Here is a 19,290-nt window from a genome sequence, read left to right as displayed (position 1 = left end):
GTGCAATATATTGCTGTATTGTGTACACCACAGGCAACTTATATATCAATACGTCTACACACTTTATCGTTGCAACTCTAATATCTGTATATATGCATATTTTCTTTAAGCCATCAAATGTTTGAGCTATGATGGTTAACAGTGTTGGGAGTAACGCGTTACATAAGTAACGCGTTACGTAATATTATTACTTTTGTGGTAACAAAGTAATATAACGAAATACGCTATGAAAACAGGTAATATAACGCAAGATACTTTACTTACAAACGTAACGCGTTACCTAAGTAATATAATTACTGTAACGAGTCTAATATGACGTAATATTATTACTAAAAGTGACGAAGTTACTGATCTCGTTAGTAATCCTCTGAGTAACGCCTAACCACAACGAAGTAACGAAGCCTACTGAATGAAGCTTATTCACTAGCTTCTTACTTATAACCAAGATTTGCACATTGTCCAACAACGCAATCATGTCACGTGATAAGGTGGTAGTTTCACACGTGACAGCTTAAGGCTGTGGACACAAAGTAATATAATATGTAATATTATTACAGTTACTTTATTTTATGGGTAATATGTAACTGTAACTAAATAGTTCTGTTGTAAGTAATATGTAACTAGTTACTTTTACAAAGTAACTTGCCCAACACTAATGGTTAACCTATTCACAGATCAACTTTTGACTTATTTTATGAACAGTTTACTCTGTAAACATGACAAAAATTGAATTTGCGTTTTAAAGTTGTTCATAACTTAGTAGTACATTATGTAATCTTTGCACTGATGTATGCACTGTATCTATTTTGTATCCTCCAAATTTGAAGTGAATGGAATAAAACATGCATGAGTTAAGACGGTTTTTCCAAACATACTCAGAAGAAAACACGAAGACCAAGCTTTGAAGACTTGTAGCTCAAAGATGACTGGATCAATTTATGAAAACCTCCGTTTCAGTATAATACACACTTGTCTGTTGCATGCACCTTTACTGGCTTTCCTTGGCTGTATGACAAACTATCATGTACCTCGATGCATGTAAGTCAACAAAAACGTGTGATATATCAATCACATATAGTGTCAGGTTAAACAAGCACTTCACAATACAAAGCCCACAAAATATATTCTATTAGATATACACAAAGCAATTATGTAGTATGGTAGTAACAGCAGCTAGGGCTCACAAAGATTTGCAACTTTTTACCCAATCAAAGACCAAAAGCCAGTTTTACATTACAATCTTAACAGTACCTTGGTTGGATCCAAATGCCAGGTAGTACATCAATGGCTTAGTGTGTTTTCTAAGAAAGAAATTGGAATCCTTGCAGTACACCTTGAACAAATGAAGTATGTGAGCAGAATGATTGCAGGCAGCCTTCACATATTACTCTCCATACATAACAAGAACATAAGAAAAACAGCTTATTAGCTTGTCAGTAAACTAGTATCGGAGGTGCACATTTATAGTGTAGTAATGGCCTGATATGTCTAACTCCATTCTTTCATTTGATGCAGTATTCAGAAGTTCATAATGATGAATTAAGCTATACAAAACTATAAACAAGGTTAAGAGAAAATTGGAAGCGATATAAGGCTATAGCAATCATTAAGTGAAACAAGGAAGGAAATCATCTTATGTACAAAATTAATCTGTTTAATCATGTTGGTTTGCCTTTGCACATCATGTCAAGCTTTGATCAGTGAAACTCTATTCAACTTTCCCAAAGGAATAGATACTTACCTGTTAACCAAATGCCATATATAGTATATAGTAGACTTTTCAAGGGAATTTTTCCTTATTGTCAAGTAGTACTGCACTGATAATCAGATTGCTTATCAGAAAAACCATATCCACACAAAAACAGCCAAGCTATATAAAAAGGGTGCGACCTTCAAAAGCCTGGGTGAAAAAAGTTGTGAAATCAAAAGTGGCGGCAGTGAAATGGCTGCAATGATGTTAACGCTAAAAAGTTGCAGGCTCTGCCTCCAGTGTCTAACTGGTAAAGCAGATCAAAAACAACTTCACTTTTCAGTAGTTGATTGTTGGGGTGGCACATTCAGAACCAAAATTAATTTATGACATATCTTGCACTGTTCTTTCTTTTCATGAATAGCTAAAAAGTACTAAAACAAGAGAGGTTGTCTACCTACAGATAATATACTAATGGCAATTTTAAACTATAATTCACTCATGGTTATAATATTATATAGACTGAACTGAGTATAGGAATTAAATGTCCACCAGTATATCTGCAAGTAGACAACCTCTCTTGTTTCGCTATTCCCTTGTTTTATTACTTTTTCTTTGATCCCTAATCCAACTTAAAATCCCGACTACCTTAAATTGGGCACAATTTCGAAAACAAGCATACAGCTAAGTATCAGAAGGTTGGACATACATTATCAACATTTCATGTTCCCAAAGAAAAATTCACACTGGCACATCAATAGCAAGTTTTTATTGTACATATTGATATTGGCAAGAGTGAATAGTAGTGTCTGTCCACTTGTGTCCAGCACTCTTTTAAATTCATTTACATAACAAAAAACATCAAGTCATTGATCTGCTTTCAAACTTAATTTGTGTGTGCATCAGTACGATCATTGGGTGACCTTTTGTTGTGATGGAAGTTTTGTCAAGAATTTGACCCACTGAGTATTGCAATACGTTGTCCCTTTGTCAACAATGTCGCAAGGATGGTTGAGTCAAGGTGTACATCTTGTGGTATGGTAAATGGCTGATAGATGGAATGGATCTAGTTTGTGGATTAAAAGTTAACTAGTAGGAAGGACTGGCAAAATTTCATTGTGTTTGCGTTTGACAATTGGGTGGACAAGTGTTGTGTAAAACATTGGCATGACATTGAAGTTCTTAAATTCAAAGGTCATGTGAATTGATGCACAAAAGCAAATACAACTGTACTGTATCTGTTTGGATATAATTATATGAAATTACATTCAAGATCCCATATGCTTATACTATCATTATAACTCCAGTTGAATAAAAACAGCCAAGCTGTAGAAAGAGTGTGGCCTTCAAAAGCCTGGATGAAAAAAGTTGTTAAATCAAAGGTGGTGGCCATGAAATGGCTGCAATGATTTTAATGTTTACAATTTTTAATAATGACTCTGTGCGCTAATAAAATTTATTATCATTAACATCATTGCAGCCATTCTAGTACAGCAGTGTAGCCCCAAAAATTGGCAATATTGTGCACATTTTCATAAAGCCATGAAACTTTCCACATAAATAGTAGTCCTCAATACATGTAATTTTAGATATAGTGCCATCGCTGATTTGACCTTTGGTGACCTTTACGGCCATTTTTGTACAGAAATTGATCATTTTTGTCTTTAACTCCCTGAGGCAGTAGTTAACTTGTTAAAAACATGGTACAAAACAAAAGACCTTGCTGAAAGAAACAACTTGGTATTAATTTGAAGTCAATAGGTGATTTCATTACAAAGTTATGATCATTTTAATAGCTGCAAAATTTGATAAATTTATGCATAATTATCTGCCCACAGGTAATTCACACCTTGAGGGCAGGTAAATATATCAAATTTTGTAGCTAATAAAATGATCATAACTTTGTAATGAAATCACCTATTGACTTCAAATAAAAACCAAGTTGTTTCTTTCAGCAAGATCTTTTGTTTTGTAAACAAGTTAGTTAATTGCTGCCTCAGGGAGTTAAAGACAAAAATGATCAATTTTCTGTACAAAAATGGCCGTAAAGGCCACCAATGGTCAAATCAGCGATGGCACTATATCTAAAAATACATGTATTGAGGAGTACTATTTATGTGGAAAGTTTCATGGCTTTATGAAAAAGTACACGATTTTTTGGTTGTGCCGCTATACTATTTCATGGCTGCCACCTTTGATTTCACAACTTTTTCACCCAGGCTTTTGAAGGCCGCACTCTTTTTTTACAGCTTTTGAGTGGATAACCTTTTGAGGGACCCAACTAGCCCAAGATGACAAAGCATATTGACATCTAACTGTTAGAAAATTTTCAAACCAGTTAATACCATATACTTACTGATACTGTGTACTTTGAGGCTTGAATGATTAAAAATATGTATCGAGAAATCAAAATGAATAGCATGGTAGAAAAAATGTTTGACTCTTCACCAGTCATTCAATTAAGGCATAGATGCTGTAAGAACCTTCAAGGAACAAACCTATTATGCGTTAGATGAGAACAACTTTTTGTGTTGAATAGGTGAGATCAACCTGTATAACTTGTCATAAAATCAATTAAGGGTTTTTCTAATCACAATTAAATTCACTTCTGGCCTTCTGCCTTGTTCCCCCTTTTACAATACACTACACTGTTATGTGGCTGACTTTCATACAGTAGTATATCACTTTACATATCTGATCCTGCAGTTTGAAGACCTCATGCAGCTGGCTATCCAATTGATTTACCAGCTTTTTGAGAATTTTTTGAAAAGACAAGGGATGGTTCCATGGTGATACTGGAAAGTCTACAAAATTATGTTATTTTTTACGTAAATATCCCCTGGTAGTATACACTGTACATAGGCACGTAAAACTACTACAGTGCATTACATAAAATAATTATTCATATTTGTGGCTGATGATTGTTGCAGTTTATTTTTGTCTACAAAAATTAATATTATTATTTGAGTGTGGCATGAAAATAACTTCTGGACACTTGCAATACATTATCAATTCAAAAAAGAAGAATTATCTATATAGAATGCAACAACAGTAACAACTGTACCAATAAACAAAAATATAAGAAATAGTCCAACTACAACACCAACTAAGTTAACCCTTTTGCTTCTGATAGATGCTTTCATAGCCTCATCATATCGACCAGCACGATACTCCATATCTACCTACATTAACACAAGACAACTATACACTGAACAGTTTGATAAATACAGCTATACAGCAGTGATGGACCAAAAAGGGAAAGTGCAACTATCTCATATTTTAACACTTTTCCTTATGACAGAATGTAAAATACTAGACTTAAACATGTCAGTTTGTTTGTTGAAATCTGAACTGAAATTGTACCTGTGGGATCATTTTCTGAGAAACTTTGAAGAGAATAATAACTGCACTCTACATTACTTATGTCCATGCTCTAGATGTCACCAAACAAAACCTCCAACTACCAATTTTAAAGACTTACAATTTTAACTATGCATTAGGCAATCTTGCTCAAGTTTGGTATGTGGGATGGAGGACGTTTGCAGTATAAAAATGATTCCAATTCAAGAAAGGAGCACAGAGCTACGTATGTGTGAAAATTAAATTTAATTTCTTCCTGTAAATGTACTCAGTGTGGCACACTGGCTTTCTTGGCCACAGGAACACTACTGTGTGTCTTGATGTGATCCGCTGAGTAAAAACTTGACGTGTTTGCATTTTCCTTGCACTTCAGTTCATCACTTTCGTGTTGTCTAAAGGGAAAAACCAATTGGTTTTTAAAGTGTCAGCCTTATCTGGTAAGTGCTTTCGGAGTTATAGCAATAAACAACAAGAAGACTTAGCAAAGCAATTGATTTGTACAGTGCTAGTGCCTATACGGAAAAATATATCAGGTAGCTATATAGCTATTCAATCAATCATGAGTCTCAAGTGTAATGGGCTACTGAGTTGGGACTTGTGTCATTCTATTCACCATGAAGTGGAGCATTCATCAAGGCATAGTGCTTAGATTAAATACACCCATGCTATCAAGCAAGAAAGCTATTCATGCTTAGAAATGGCAACGGTAAAATTATGTTTTACCACAACGTAAACAAACACACATAACTCACGTTTGCTTCATGGTAAAGAAACAAAACAAAGATATTCTTACTCTCCATTAAATTAAGAGGCAAATCCATTGGTATATTAGATATTTCAATTCGAATCTTCATTCACTGTTTACTGAAACAATTAAAAGATGTGTAAAATAAACATAATTATGTATAACAAGTTGGATTTTTGCTCAGCGGGTCACATATGACTATTGGCTTTATTTTTGTGCATATCGGTATCGGGTTGGTGTCATGAGGAAAAAGAAACATAATTATACAGATATACGAAAATGAATGTCCATGTGCACCAAACAATGCACATGATAGTCAGTTTTGAGACCTGAATGACCCATAACTCATCTCTATGCCTTCCTTTTCAATTTTTTAAACAGCCTCTTGCTTTCCTTCTGGGCCCCCACCTCCCTCCTTTTTTGGAGCTCGCCTGATTCAGCCAACCATGGTTTAGTAACTGTCTAAAATGGCAGGAAATTTAGCTGCTGGATACTTGCACAGTAGATGCTCTGGAAGGTAAGGAATTGGTGTAAAGCGTGTGAAAATTTGGTACACATATAGCTTCAACCATTGATGAGCTACAACATGCCAAACACTCAAAACCGGCATTTCTCGATACTTTAAATAGGCGATAAGACCGGTTTTCCCAGACGGGGTCACATTTATCCTTTTATCCAATATTGGGTCAAAATCTCATATATGTATCAGTGCAACATTTTTCAAGGGGGAATTTCTTGCTAGAAATTTATGATAGTGCAATTGGTCAATGCTACACTTTCAACAAAAGAGTTTTGATGGCTATAATCATTAGTTACAATGTGGCAGTGTTTTAAGATGGTATGGTGGATTGACCACATGATTACAGCTATCTTAGTGGTGTGTTAAGGCTATTTTGACAAACCAAGACAATGGTACCGCTTCTGCAACTGATCCACTAGGACTCAAAAAACCCAAAATGCATTTGAAAAATATTTTTAGGGGAAGATTTTTAATCTACGTAGTCATGAATTCACATTAAAAATTTCCACAACAAAATAAACCCACTACATACGTAGTAGTCTAACTAACCAAACACTCTGTAAGTGTTCGAGCGTAAATCGTGGATAGTTGCAGGTTCAAGGCTGCCTAGGTCCAGTCATGGATTTTTTCTCCTTTCTGCAACATTTCAAACACACCTTATGTAGCTAATGTCTTTGAACAGGCTGTAGGACCTTCAGCACTTGTGCTGTAAAGCCTTAATAATAATAAAATTAAAAACTCTAGTAAGTAGACAATAAAGGTCCATGTACTGCATGAGTATACAGACAATGCCATTAGCAGTATTTGCTAAGGTAAATGTAAGTAACTCTGTGAATATTTTGTATTCGCATTCATACTTACAATCAACAAAACTGAATGCAATGAAATTTAGGTACAAGCAACATGTTTTTATGTAGTCTGTGCATACCAAATTGTGAGTGAGTGATTCAATAGGAAGATATGGCACAAAATATCTGGCAGTGTAAAAAAAAACAACATGTAAGTAATTTAGCAAATTGCTGGTCAGAAATGCCACTAATGTTGCTTTAATACAAGAAAACAGTCTTACCTTTTTAGAAAACATGCTAGAGAAGCAGATTAGTCCTTAATTCAACTGTAACTACATTGCATCGCAGCATTAACTTCCTTAGGCACTTTAAAGTCAATTTCAATGTGCAACCATTCAATTGCACTGTTGGGCCTCGAGGAGGGATAGATTTAGGCACTTGTTGGCCGTTAACTATGAGTTCTAAGCAAGCACAAAGTGTTGCACTTGAAGCACATGGAACAGAACTCTACACTCTTAAGTCAAACTGTGTTGTTGTAAAAACTAGAGTAATCAGAAACTTCCACAGGTCATCACCATACCCTGGTATATCTTCAATACAAATGTGACCAGATCAGACATAATTATGTAAGCCAAAAGTCATTTGAACGTTTTGTTCTTAGCGAAGAAAGTGATCTAACAGTAAAAGTTTGGACTTGAATATCATCTTATTCGCCTACTCAAGGAGTTCAAATTTTTGTTTTGTTGCAGTAGACAAAAGGAATGTATGTTATGGGCATTTGTTTATGTCCGATAGTATGCAATTGATATTGCTTCACCGACTTCATCTTTGTATGAAGTGAAGAAAAGTTACCCAAGAAAGAAATTATCCCGAAATCAATTCCCCTATTCACGGCAAACACAATGGTGACTCCATTTGTCACTGCATCCATAGTAAGCCGGCACCTGTAATCTATGCTTGCTGTATAAATCAATTTTTCTGTTTCTGGCATTTTGTAGGGCAGCAACTCCCAAAGTTATCAGCATATCGAACTGAAAAACTTTTCCAGAGCATGCACTTGCCTAAGTAGATTATCAATATGTAATAACCAAGAATTTTTAAAATGCATGATTTATGTCAGGTGTTTGCAGATCTGCATGGCCACAAATTACATTATGTCATTATATGGTTTAGAAGTTACAGCCCATGAGTTATCCCAGTCACGAACTTATACCTCCATTTATCTTAATACCTATTAACTCTTGTTAATACTAATACTAATGAGTGCTTCTTGAACTACACAAGAATAGTGCAAATTTGTTCTCTAGCTTGCATATATATATATATACTTATAGCATACCATATTTACAGATACATACAACAGAGACTTCATGTGTACATACAACTTTACCTTGCTAGAATATCGTAATGCTATAATTCCACATATAGGGCAACAACATAGGAAAACAATTGCTGACAATAATAAATAGTTCTGAGGTTTAGGTCGTGTCATCATAGTTGTCTGAGCAACTGGCTGTATTGTGACCTAAAGTAATACGGAAAGACATTGTCGTGAACAAAGTGAGAACCAACATATATAGTGTTGGGCTATCACAATATATGTATGTATTTCAGTTACATGGTTAACCTATATAACATTTTGGAAAAAAAGAAAAGCAGAAATCAAACTAGTTATACTCACAAATAGATCCAGTGGTGGTTTAGTAATTCACTTGCATCAGCAGTGTTATAATCTAATGTTATTGAATCTGCTACAAAGAATGATAGGCATGTTCAAAGGACTTCTTAGATGTGAGCTTGGCTGGCAATGGATAAACTATTATATTAAATAATTCATGGCTACAGAGGTATAGAATTGTGAACATAATAAAATTTTGGGGGGTTAAAGGCCAAACTTAGTGTTGGATTATTATTGTTTTTGAATTATTATTATTATTATTGCGGGATTACAAGGCTACAATGCTGCACTTTTGTAAAGCATTTTAAATAAAGAAATGTCTCAAATTGTAGCCCATGCAGGCATTTTACACATATCTTTTCAAGCAGTTTAACACCCTCAGCAGACTGGCAATCGCATTGATTACCATTTACATATTCCATGTTGTATATATATGCTTAAAATGTTAAATTTTATTGCTGTTGGCAACAGGTATTAGTAGTATACTTCAATGTACTATGAAGACTCACCACATTTGTATTTTCCTGTTGAGGGTAGAATGGTTGGAGCTGAAAAGATTGTGAAGGATAAGGTTGAGCTACAAACATACAAGCAATAAGAGTCACTTAAATTAGAATCCATACTTCATAAATCTTCTTATGCATAAAACTAAGAAACTTCCTAGATGATTTTATATTACTGACTGGAACCCACAATTAATCTATTTATCCACATACCTCCACTATTTTCTCTACAAAGTGTAATTTTATTATCAGATCAAATAATACAAGAATCCTGGGTATAATACCAATGGCAGATCCAGGATGGGGCATTTAGAGCAAATGCCCCCCCCCCACCTCACTTTGTGGAGTAGTCTGGCGCCACCTGCCCCTTCGCAAAAAGTAAGGGTCTGGTGAAATACAAATACTACCACCCGGATTTGCCTATATTATAGTTGGACCCATTGCAGTCAAATTTGAAAGTGATTTCAGCAACTAATATTACATTATTATATAGTTTACTGTTGTATTAGGTGACTACTGTATAGGGTATCTACATTTTCTTCTGGAAACCACCTGGGGTGTTTGTGTGAGTGTGCGTGAATTTCAAGGCCATTGCTATAAAGGTGAGGTGACAGGGTGTAGGGAAGAATATTTTGTATTAAATTTTATCTCAAATAACCAGGAGATCTCATCAGACATTGTGTTTTCGTTTGTCATTTGTTCTAGGGCTCCACCTATCATGGTGGAAAAAAGGGCAGAAACCAAATTTCTCTCTCGTTTGTAACAAACATTGAGATACTCTAATAGAGCAGTCAACCACTCTAATAGAACAATTACCTTTAGTATCTCAAGATCTGTAAGCAGCTACTTAATGTGCCTACAATAACAACAACACTGTGAAAATAGTTTAAAACATTACTATCTGAGAGTTTCCACAATCCGATTTTTTTTTTCTGCAAGTAAGTTCCCCCTGTTGTATGCTTTATGCTTCACTGTGTAGCTTTGATTTCCAAATTTGCCCGTCTACTCTACCACCCTTGTGCATGTGTCCATATGCACGTGCATGAGTGTGTGTGTAGCTGAGTATGTAGTTATGTACAAGTTACAAACAGGGGGACACAAAGACAAGTATAGATATGCTAAAATAAAAGCAGCCTTGTACTTACAGAAATGCTGAGAAGATAGCGCACATATTTATGGTTTAGAAACCAACGGCCATTTTATGCATCATTGGTTATTATAAGTTATTGTGCGGAGTATTTTACCACTATGATCAAATTGTAGTTGCGTATTTGAGTTAGCTGTGCATAGGGCTTTCTTTGGGCATAGTTGCTACTTTTCTGGTTCCGGAAAAATAAGTATTCTCACGTTTTTGATGAGTTTGAAGTGACCTAGGGTTGGAGCAAGCAACACAAGCATCCTGGCAAAGCCAGGCCAACCTTAGTTCATCAAAAACTACCTTCATACAAGTGTTAGGATTGAGTTCAGCTTTAGAAAAGGAGAGAAGGTGGGTAGCTAGTAGCAGTAGCACATCCAGTACCACCCTGACCACACATTCTGGTGAATCAGAGTTTAAGCTCAAAAAGCCGGAAAAATAATTATTTGTCCAGGACTGGATGAATAGCAACTACGTTCTTTGAAATCCCTATATTAAGGCCAGGCGAACGTGATTACTTGCTTCTCACCCACAAAAAATTGGATTTCCATGTGGGAGGGAGATCATTTTTCATTGTTCATTACTCCAAATCAAGCTGTCTGTTACTAGCTATAAAGGTTAGCTAAAGCCTTTTAAGGACTAGTACTCAGTTACATTTTAGCTACCACTGTTTCTGAGATGCAAGTGACATTTGCTGTGCTATAAAACAGTAGCCAGCCTTCTTATCATCAAAATACGTGAGCACGTGATTGATAACAGTAATAATGAAATTAGATGTGGTGGGGTAAAAAAGGATGCAGGCAGGGATGAGAAACAATTAATCAAGTTTGCCTGGTCTAACTTCTTATCACCACTCAGTGTAGCAAAGCCAGATTGCCGAGCACAATGAAAACTGTCTATTCTATGCAGGCGGGTCACACGTTTCAATTGGAATATCTAGATACAACATCCAGTTTAGACAGGCTGGTGGTCTTATTATACAGTGACCTGATCAGATATAGGTTTCACGACTGCATTCATTTATAGTTGTATTATAGTTCCTTCGCAGTTGATATACCCCCATACAGACTATACAGTATACCTCAACCCATTCAAGGACTAAAACTACTGCTGTTCTATACGTACACCTCGCCATACTGATACGATAAGACTGCCACTCACTAGATCCATATTGGCTGTAAGTAGGCGGTTGCGCTGGATAGGAAGCGAGAGGATATTGCGGGGGATATTGTTGTGTAGGTTGGGGTAGACCAGGTGGCGGTGCCGAGGGTTGTGGGGTCGATTCTTCCGGTTTTTTTTTTTTGTTTTTTTTAATGTTATTTAGACAGGGACACAGCATCAGCAAAAGCTGTTTTTCAGCTGTGCCCTGAACAAGCATACAAAAACAATATAGGTACATATATACACACAATTAACTAAATATGACTTAAATAAGCTAGGGAGGTGGACGAGAAGGTGGACGGTAATCGCTTGATGACTGTGGATCTTCGGATTGATTTACATCAGCAAGTAAGCGAGTCTTTTCTGTTTCCTTCTCCGCCATGATGGCAAACCTCGCGGTAGTCTCGCGGCGCCCGACCCTAAAAAGAGGGTCTGGTGAAACTGTGTACAAAAAGTTTGGCGCTACCGGAATGTTGGAAGCTCCAATCAGATCGCTCCATTTCAAATTGATTATGTAATGCGTACATTTCAAAAGATTCGCGGCTTACGGTTAATTACATCCGGTGACTCTGCAGCTTAAACTAATTGAGAAAACAGCCATACAATTCTGTTGGGTTAGTTTTAATGCTGAATAAATAAAGTAGCGCTATTAGTTTGGTGATGCTGTAAGCGGATCTGGTTGAATTGATGTTGTGACGTAAACAGTGCGCCTACGTAACAGGTAAACGTCATTCAATAAACATTCCAGAGCTCAAACTTTTTGTACACAGTTTCACCAGACCCTCTTATTAGGGTCGGGCGCCGCGAGACTAACCTCGTGGGAAATCACAAGCTGTGAAATATCGTATAGCCTACTAATATTTCGAGGGGGGGGGGGGTTTCGCTAATTTCGCGGATTTGGGGGTTACCAGCGAAAATTTTAGCCTTGAAATAGTTCGACCTCCATAATATAATACATTTTGGGTACAAATCCGCGAAATTTTTATTTTTAGCAGCATTGCTTAACCCCGAAATATTTGTCCCTCGTATTTAGACTATGGCTATCGTTTTGTTCACCCAAGTTGAGTCCATAAGCGCCTCATAAAAATAATTACTTATTTATAGAGATTTCAGAGTCGTGACATCATGGAAGAGAGAGGCATGAACAGAAGCAGTAAACTGTCTAATAAGCTGAGTTGACTGCCATTGTTTGAGGTACAATGTGTGCACTTGTATTATGTTTTTCCTGCTTCTTGTCTACCCCTGGGAATAGTATAATTATGAACAGAACATGGCTTACAATTCAGCCTTAAGTGACCAACATTAGGACTTGGAAATTGTTAGGTACAACATAGTGTACTGCCATTAGGCAATGCAGGTAAACTTGATACTTGTTTCTCAACCATGGCATGGATTCTATCAGATTCTATGTGGGAGGGAGGTCTTTTTATATATGTACACCTATCGATGCTAACCCTGTACTGCCCATACAGGCAGCTAGGGTGGTGATCAAGTGGGGATTTAACAAAGCAAATGTTATCTGCAGGAATACTGCTGCTACCTGTAAACCAATTATCATTAGATACGAAATAGAAAATTTATTGCAGTGGCCCACGTGCACACCTGGCAGGATATTTTGTTGATAGCTAACCCCCAAATCTCACCTACCAAGCCTGTACTGGGGGTTATGGATGATAGGTGTACTGTTCATTGTTGAACAAAATGCTCACAAACCACTGCAAAAGCAGGTTATCCACTATGCAGAAATTAGCCTTCTTATTAAAGTTATCTGGAAATATTTTTTTCTGTGCTGTAAGGCCAGTCTTCTCCGGGTCAAAATGTGTGCACACGTTAATAGAATTTGAGGCGAGAGGATGAATAGTAATGCAGGTGGGAATGAGAAACAATTACCAAGCTTGCATGTGCGTGTGCATTGATTATGCAACTAAACAGATACAGCTGCTTAATGTGACCGAATTTTGGAAAACCACCCATATGGGCACATTTGACACCTAAAATATTTAATGATCAAATCACAAACTGTATAGTACAAATCTAATTCTTGACAGTTTTAAGTCATTCTCAATACCTTAAATTACAATAAAATACTTGAAATATTTTCAAAACTGTGTCCTGCTCTTATTAGCAACCCATCAAACATGAAAATTCTAATTATTTCACGCGCACCCATATGGGTGATTTTCCAAAATTCAGTCACTTATTAGAGTTTATTAAAGAGCTTCAGAAGAGTCAACCCTTATAGTATATTATGTTATTATGTACCAATGTGGGAATGCGTAGCTCCAAAATCTGACTACCTTTTTATGTAAACACTTAGTACAAGGGGTTTATAAACACAAAGGCACCTAGTAGTAATTATAAAGCTCCTGGTACAATCACAGACTAACAAATTACTAGTGCTAGCATTGGTTTAGAAGATGCAAAAGGCCTGTGTCCCATATAATGTAAAGGTAAATCAGACAGGCAGTCTTTCCCCTGGTCCATCACCTTACTATAGTTTACTGCTTATGAGGCATTGTATCAGTTAGTCTGTTTGTCCAACAACTGAATGCCTCATTCACAATAAGCCAATCATCACTTCTTGGTGTTAGCCTAATGACAATGCTGATAATATTATAGGTTGTTTTGTTCATTCCATAAGAGCCTGATTGCTGGTATTGAAAGCAATCAAGTGTTTGTTATTGTGGATTCTGTTGATACTAGACATCACTGAGTCCATGTGATGAAAAAATAAGCAGAGGTAGAGGAATGAACTATAAGGATAATTTAGGATGGGACTGGATGTGCAGAACTTTAAACACATTGCCTGCTCACCAGCTACGTAAGTATTAATGTGTTCTCCAGTATTTACATGGCTGTGCCACAATCATTCCAAGCAAAGCAAATGTGTACCAGTAACATCATTGCTATTGTTTGTCTCTTCATTTTGGAAGGCTGCATGACCATTACCGGTCAACACAGTAGTTTTTTTTATGAGACCAACTTAACAGTACTTACTGTGTACCTCAGGCCCTGTAGTAGCACCTTTGCTTCACTCAGGCGCCATGACACAAGGCCATCTGGTTACTAAATTAATTAGACCCCTGTGGTGTGAAGTTGTTTGGCAGATTTTTGGAGGTGTCTAAGTTACTTAGACCCTTTTCATGTTTATTACGCGCACCTGCACTGGCAACGCATCAGTTAATTTTAAACCCGTAACTGTTGTTGGTTTAAAGTAATTTTATGATTAAATACACTATAAATACATTTTTGTCATATCTTTAGAATGAAAACTCTTTCTTCATGATGTTTGAATGATGTACTGGCCATTTGCTGCTGTATTCGGAGTGATCATCAGTCTGACCAGACATTGAATAAACCTGCAATTAGTAAGAACAAACAAAACAACTATTGTAATTATTCTGCTCATACAAATTATGTATAATTATGTTAAAGAATAGTGAGAGGATTGAGAATTATCGCAGTGGGTTTGTAATGTCAATTAACAACAATCAATTTTAATTTAGAGTAAAACATACTGAACAACCAGTCATTCTCGACATTACGTACATGCATGTGTTTAATTCCTCAACCACACAGCTGTACTTCCACTAAAACACAAGTACCTATATATTGAGATACTCTAGTAAAGCAGTTACAAACAGTATACAGTGGAACCTCTATTTAACGGACACTTTGGGACCAACCAATTTTGGTAAAATTTTACTGTTATAAAGAGGTTGTCCTCTTTCAGAGGTAAAATTGTATTGGTAAAGGTCTATAGGGACTTCAGTAACTGTCCTTTATAAGGAGGTTAAATGTACAGTGTCCTTTACAGGGAGGGTCCATTAAAAGAGGTTCCACTGTAGCCACATTCACATATTTATACACTTGTAGACATGCATGTATCACGTGTAGTTATGAAAAGTAGGAGCTAGTATGACTACTGATATCACCATTGCACTTTAATAGTAGCGTGGTACACCTTAATTTTGCAAATACAGTAGCAATATATAATCGCACTACTATGTATGCTGGAGTTGCAGTGGTGTTCTATAGGCATATGTAGTCATGCAATTATCAGTAGCTGTAGGTGTATTGCAGTCTGCAGGTATGCATGAATCAATGTAGGTTGCTGCTGAGAATTATGATAAGACTGATATTATGTATTTAACGAAGCTGGACTTCAAAAATTGTATAAATATATTATATCGTTTTTCTAGTATTGATAATATTTAAATAGGAGTGGCAGCTCTGTCTTTGCGACAGTTACTGCCTGCAGGCTTATACATATGGAGCCACACCCACTAATTGATTGGTATTAAAATCCATGTGATTATATAAATGCACTGTTATCGTATGAGTTGTAGTCTATAGTCTAACAGCAAGCCAACTTCTTTTGTGAGCTACGCCCACTTATTAGGGATGTGTGATGTTTTTGCATGGTTGGAGCCAAGCTCATTTATCAGTAAGAATTTTGTAAGTATGCATGAAGCAAAACACATTAATTTTATATATGTAGTTTGTAAACTGACTTTGAAACGTGCCTACTAACCAATCGTTAGTTATAAACCTTACCTGTTGAATAGATAATACAGATAATTTATTGCATTAGATTGGCATTCACACCAGCATATTCTTTATTTCACTGGTCAATAAATGAAAAATTCCATGATGTGTGGAATACATCTATAAATCTCTGCAGCAACTTGTGGTATGAAACTTGATGCATGATGCAGTGACGCTTTATAAATTGAACTGTCATGCTCAGTATTGTCCTAATTTCCTAAATCATCTTTTAAAAGCTGAAAATGACTGGGAGCACTTTATACATTTGCAATGATATTAAAATTGCAGCAGGAATACAATCATACTAGACTAATTTGACCACAATAGTGGCTGGAAAAAAACCACTAGAAGTGTGACATGTACATAGATTGCACCATTCTTTTGCGATGCTATTGGCATGGATTATTACTGAAGACACACATACAAAGTCTCCTGCTGCCACACCACTATTTCAGTGCAAAGGCATATCAATTAGAGATTATAAGTGCCCGTGCTAAAAGGGTCTGGTACACTTCCAATAGGCAAATTGTGACAACACCCAGCAGGAAATGTGAAGTGTTGATTACACCACTCAAAATGGCAACAAGCACATGTATGGATTTGTCATTTCATGCTGAATGCAACCGACTGAGCAAAAGCTTTGCACATTTCTCGAATTCCATTTTTGTAACAAAGGAGTGGGTGTCAAAGTTTCAGCCTTGTAAGATGAGTGGTCTTTGAGTTATAGCACTACACAGTTGGAACAGTTGATAATTTGTACAGCAACAATATGGCAAATTAGTTACAGGTGCTTAATGAATCATGACTGAAACAAGCTACTAATCTATTCACCATGAACTGACAAATAAGATATAGTACTTTTCCTGTACTCCTCCATGTGCTGAAGCGAGCTGTTTTAACATGGAAATTATGATGACAACCTATCACACTGTAAATTAGCACCCATAACTCACATGTCATTTGCTGTAGAAGTATAATATATAACTTCATGAATTCTTCTAGTGTTTTCCAATCTTACTTAGTATACACATGCATACAAAGTACACAATACTTAAAAAGTGCTTAAAATACTTATAAGTACTTTATGTACTTAGCAAAAAACTTACAAATACATTGGGAAATTTGAGATAAAGCCAGTACTTTCAAATTTGTACTGAAGTATTAGTTTACTCGTGTACTGAGACCCATGTCTGCATGTAGCAAACCCTTTTCAGCTTGGGAGCCTTTACATTAAAACACTGGTCTGGTTATGTGAGACTAACAGATACACAATACACACACACACAAAGCAAAACCTTTAGCTGCCACTAGCAGTCACACCCACCCAGTGAACCAGCACTGGGACACCCGTGTGCCACTCAGGTGCTTCGAGTCAGCGCCAGCAGATCTTCCTGGGGCAGGACTAGTCATCTGCAGGAGGCTGTACCATGCATGTCTCACAGATGAAGGTGTGAGCACCAGAAGTCCTACCTGGACCTTCAAAGACATGAACAGTTGGTATCTGTTCTCCAGTTTAGCTGGGTGGGTTGCTACCCTAGTTGACTTTCTCATTCTCTAACTACAAGACTGCTATATACACTTAGTTTGTAAACCTTAGTCATTTCAAGAGCTTCAATCACAAGTCTAATAAAGCATGGTAGCACAGCACATTTAGCTGTAAGTTGCATGACCCCAAATCAATGTACACTCTAAGGCCAGATTAATTGTTTCTCATTCCTAACTGCATTACTTACATCCTCCTGCCTCAAATTTTATTAATCACATGCACACGTATTTTGATCCGCTAATTTCTGCATAGTGGATAACCTGCTTTTGCAGTGGTTTGTGAGTATTTCGTTCAACAATGAACAGCACACCTATCATCCATAACCCCCAGTACAGGCTTGGTAGGTGAGATTCGGGGTTTAGCTACCAATAAAATATCCTGCCAGCAGTGCCAGGTGTAGGCCACTGCAATAAATTTTCTATTTTGTATCTAATGACAATGGGTTTACAGGTAGCAGCAGTATTCCAGCAGGTAACATTTGCTTTGTTAAATCCCCAATTGATCGCCACCCTAGCTGCCTATATGGGCAGTATGGGGTTAGCATCGATAGGTATTAATTTTTTATTTATTTTTTTTATTAAAGCTTCACAACACAAGTGCTGAAGGTCTGTAGGACACCTGGTCCTACAGCCTGCTCAAAGACATTAGATACAAAGACATTAGATACAAAGACATTAGATACAAAGACATTAGATACAAAGACATTAGATACAAAGACATTAGCTACATAAGGTGTGTTTGAAAAGTTGCAGAAAGGAGAAAAAATTCATGACTGGACCTAGGTAGCCTCGAACCTGCAGCCAAGTGTACATATATAAAATGACCTCCCTCCCACATAGAATCCATGGGCCCATGCCATGGTTGAGAAACAAGTATCAAGTTTGCCTGCATGGCCTAATGGCAGTACACTATGTTGTACCTAACATTTTCCAAGCCCTAATGTTGATCACTTAAGGCTGAATTGTAAGCCATGTTCTGTTCATATACTATTCTCAGGGGTAGACAAGAAACATAAAAAAACATAATACTTGGTAATACATGTACAAGTGCACACATTGTACCTCAAACAATGGCAATCAACTCAGCTTATTAGACAGTTTACTGTTTCTGTTCATGCTTCTCTCGTCCATGATGTCACGAAATCGCTATATTATTGGTTTTATAATCCTGACTCATATATACGTAATTATTTTTATGAGGCGCTTATGGACTCAACTTAGGTGAACAAAACGATAGCCTTAGGCTATACGGTACGTAGTCTGGCGCCGCCGACCCTATTATGCAGCTGTATTGGGATGGGTGCGGTGCTGCCTGTCCTTCTCACTTCTGAGGTCTGCAATCAGATGTTTAAGGCCACTTTGGTCATTCGTTAGAAACAGTACCAATTGATCTTATCCAGGTTGAGACTAAATTGCCAGTTTTCTAAATGGTGACTGTCATGTAGTGTTTGTTCTTGTTTTTTCTCTTTGTATTTGTATTTATTCATTTGTCATTACTGCAAAAAAAATTTTAAGCGCTTATACAAGCGCCCCGAAAATAAGGGCGCTTGTATAGCGCCTAAATAGGGTCAGTATACGGTACGTTGGATTTTTCGGGAATTTTAGTCCCCCTTACTA

General features: G+C 36.7%; 1 protein-coding gene and 1 long non-coding RNA gene across 2 annotated transcripts; one reads left to right on the top strand and one right to left on the bottom strand.

Annotated features, from left to right (window-relative positions):
- Positions 1–4,675: 4,675 nt before the first annotated feature.
- Positions 4,676–11,649, bottom strand: LOC136243063 (proline rich transmembrane protein 1B-like). Its single transcript, XM_066034581.1, has 4 exons — positions 11,581–11,649; positions 9,291–9,358; positions 8,494–8,628; positions 4,676–4,872 (listed from the first exon to the last, which is right to left on the bottom strand). Exons 3-4 carry the CDS (start codon positions 8,596–8,598, stop codon positions 4,699–4,701), a joined length of 279 nt encoding a protein of 92 aa, XP_065890653.1. The 5' UTR covers positions 8,599–8,628; positions 9,291–9,358; positions 11,581–11,649; the 3' UTR covers positions 4,676–4,698.
- Positions 11,650–12,637: 988 nt separating this feature from the next.
- On the top strand, positions 12,638–15,109 carry LOC136243219 (uncharacterized). The gene is made up of 3 exons (XR_010694794.1): positions 12,638–12,774; positions 14,284–14,401; positions 14,845–15,109. It is a non-coding gene; the product is annotated as an uncharacterized lncRNA (long non-coding RNA).
- The last annotated feature ends 4,181 nt before the right edge of the window (positions 15,110–19,290 follow it).

This window comes from Dysidea avara, chromosome 13 (genome assembly GCF_963678975.1).
Source record: "Dysidea avara chromosome 13, odDysAvar1.4, whole genome shotgun sequence".
NCBI classification, from domain to species: Eukaryota; Metazoa; Porifera; class Demospongiae; order Dictyoceratida; family Dysideidae; genus Dysidea; species Dysidea avara.
The sequence above is the reverse complement of the archived record's forward strand: the minus strand, read 5'-3'. Positions and strand labels throughout refer to the sequence as shown.

Bases quoted from the DNA above. Each gene is read 5' to 3' on its own strand.
- LOC136243063 (XM_066034581.1), bottom strand. From the start codon at position 8,598: ATGATGACACGACCTAAACCTCAGAACTATTTATTATTGTCAGCAATT. The intron at 4,873-8,493 runs GTAAAGTTGTAT...GTGTTAATGTAG, and splicing joins CATTACGATATTCTAGCAAG to GTAGATATGGAGTATCGTGC.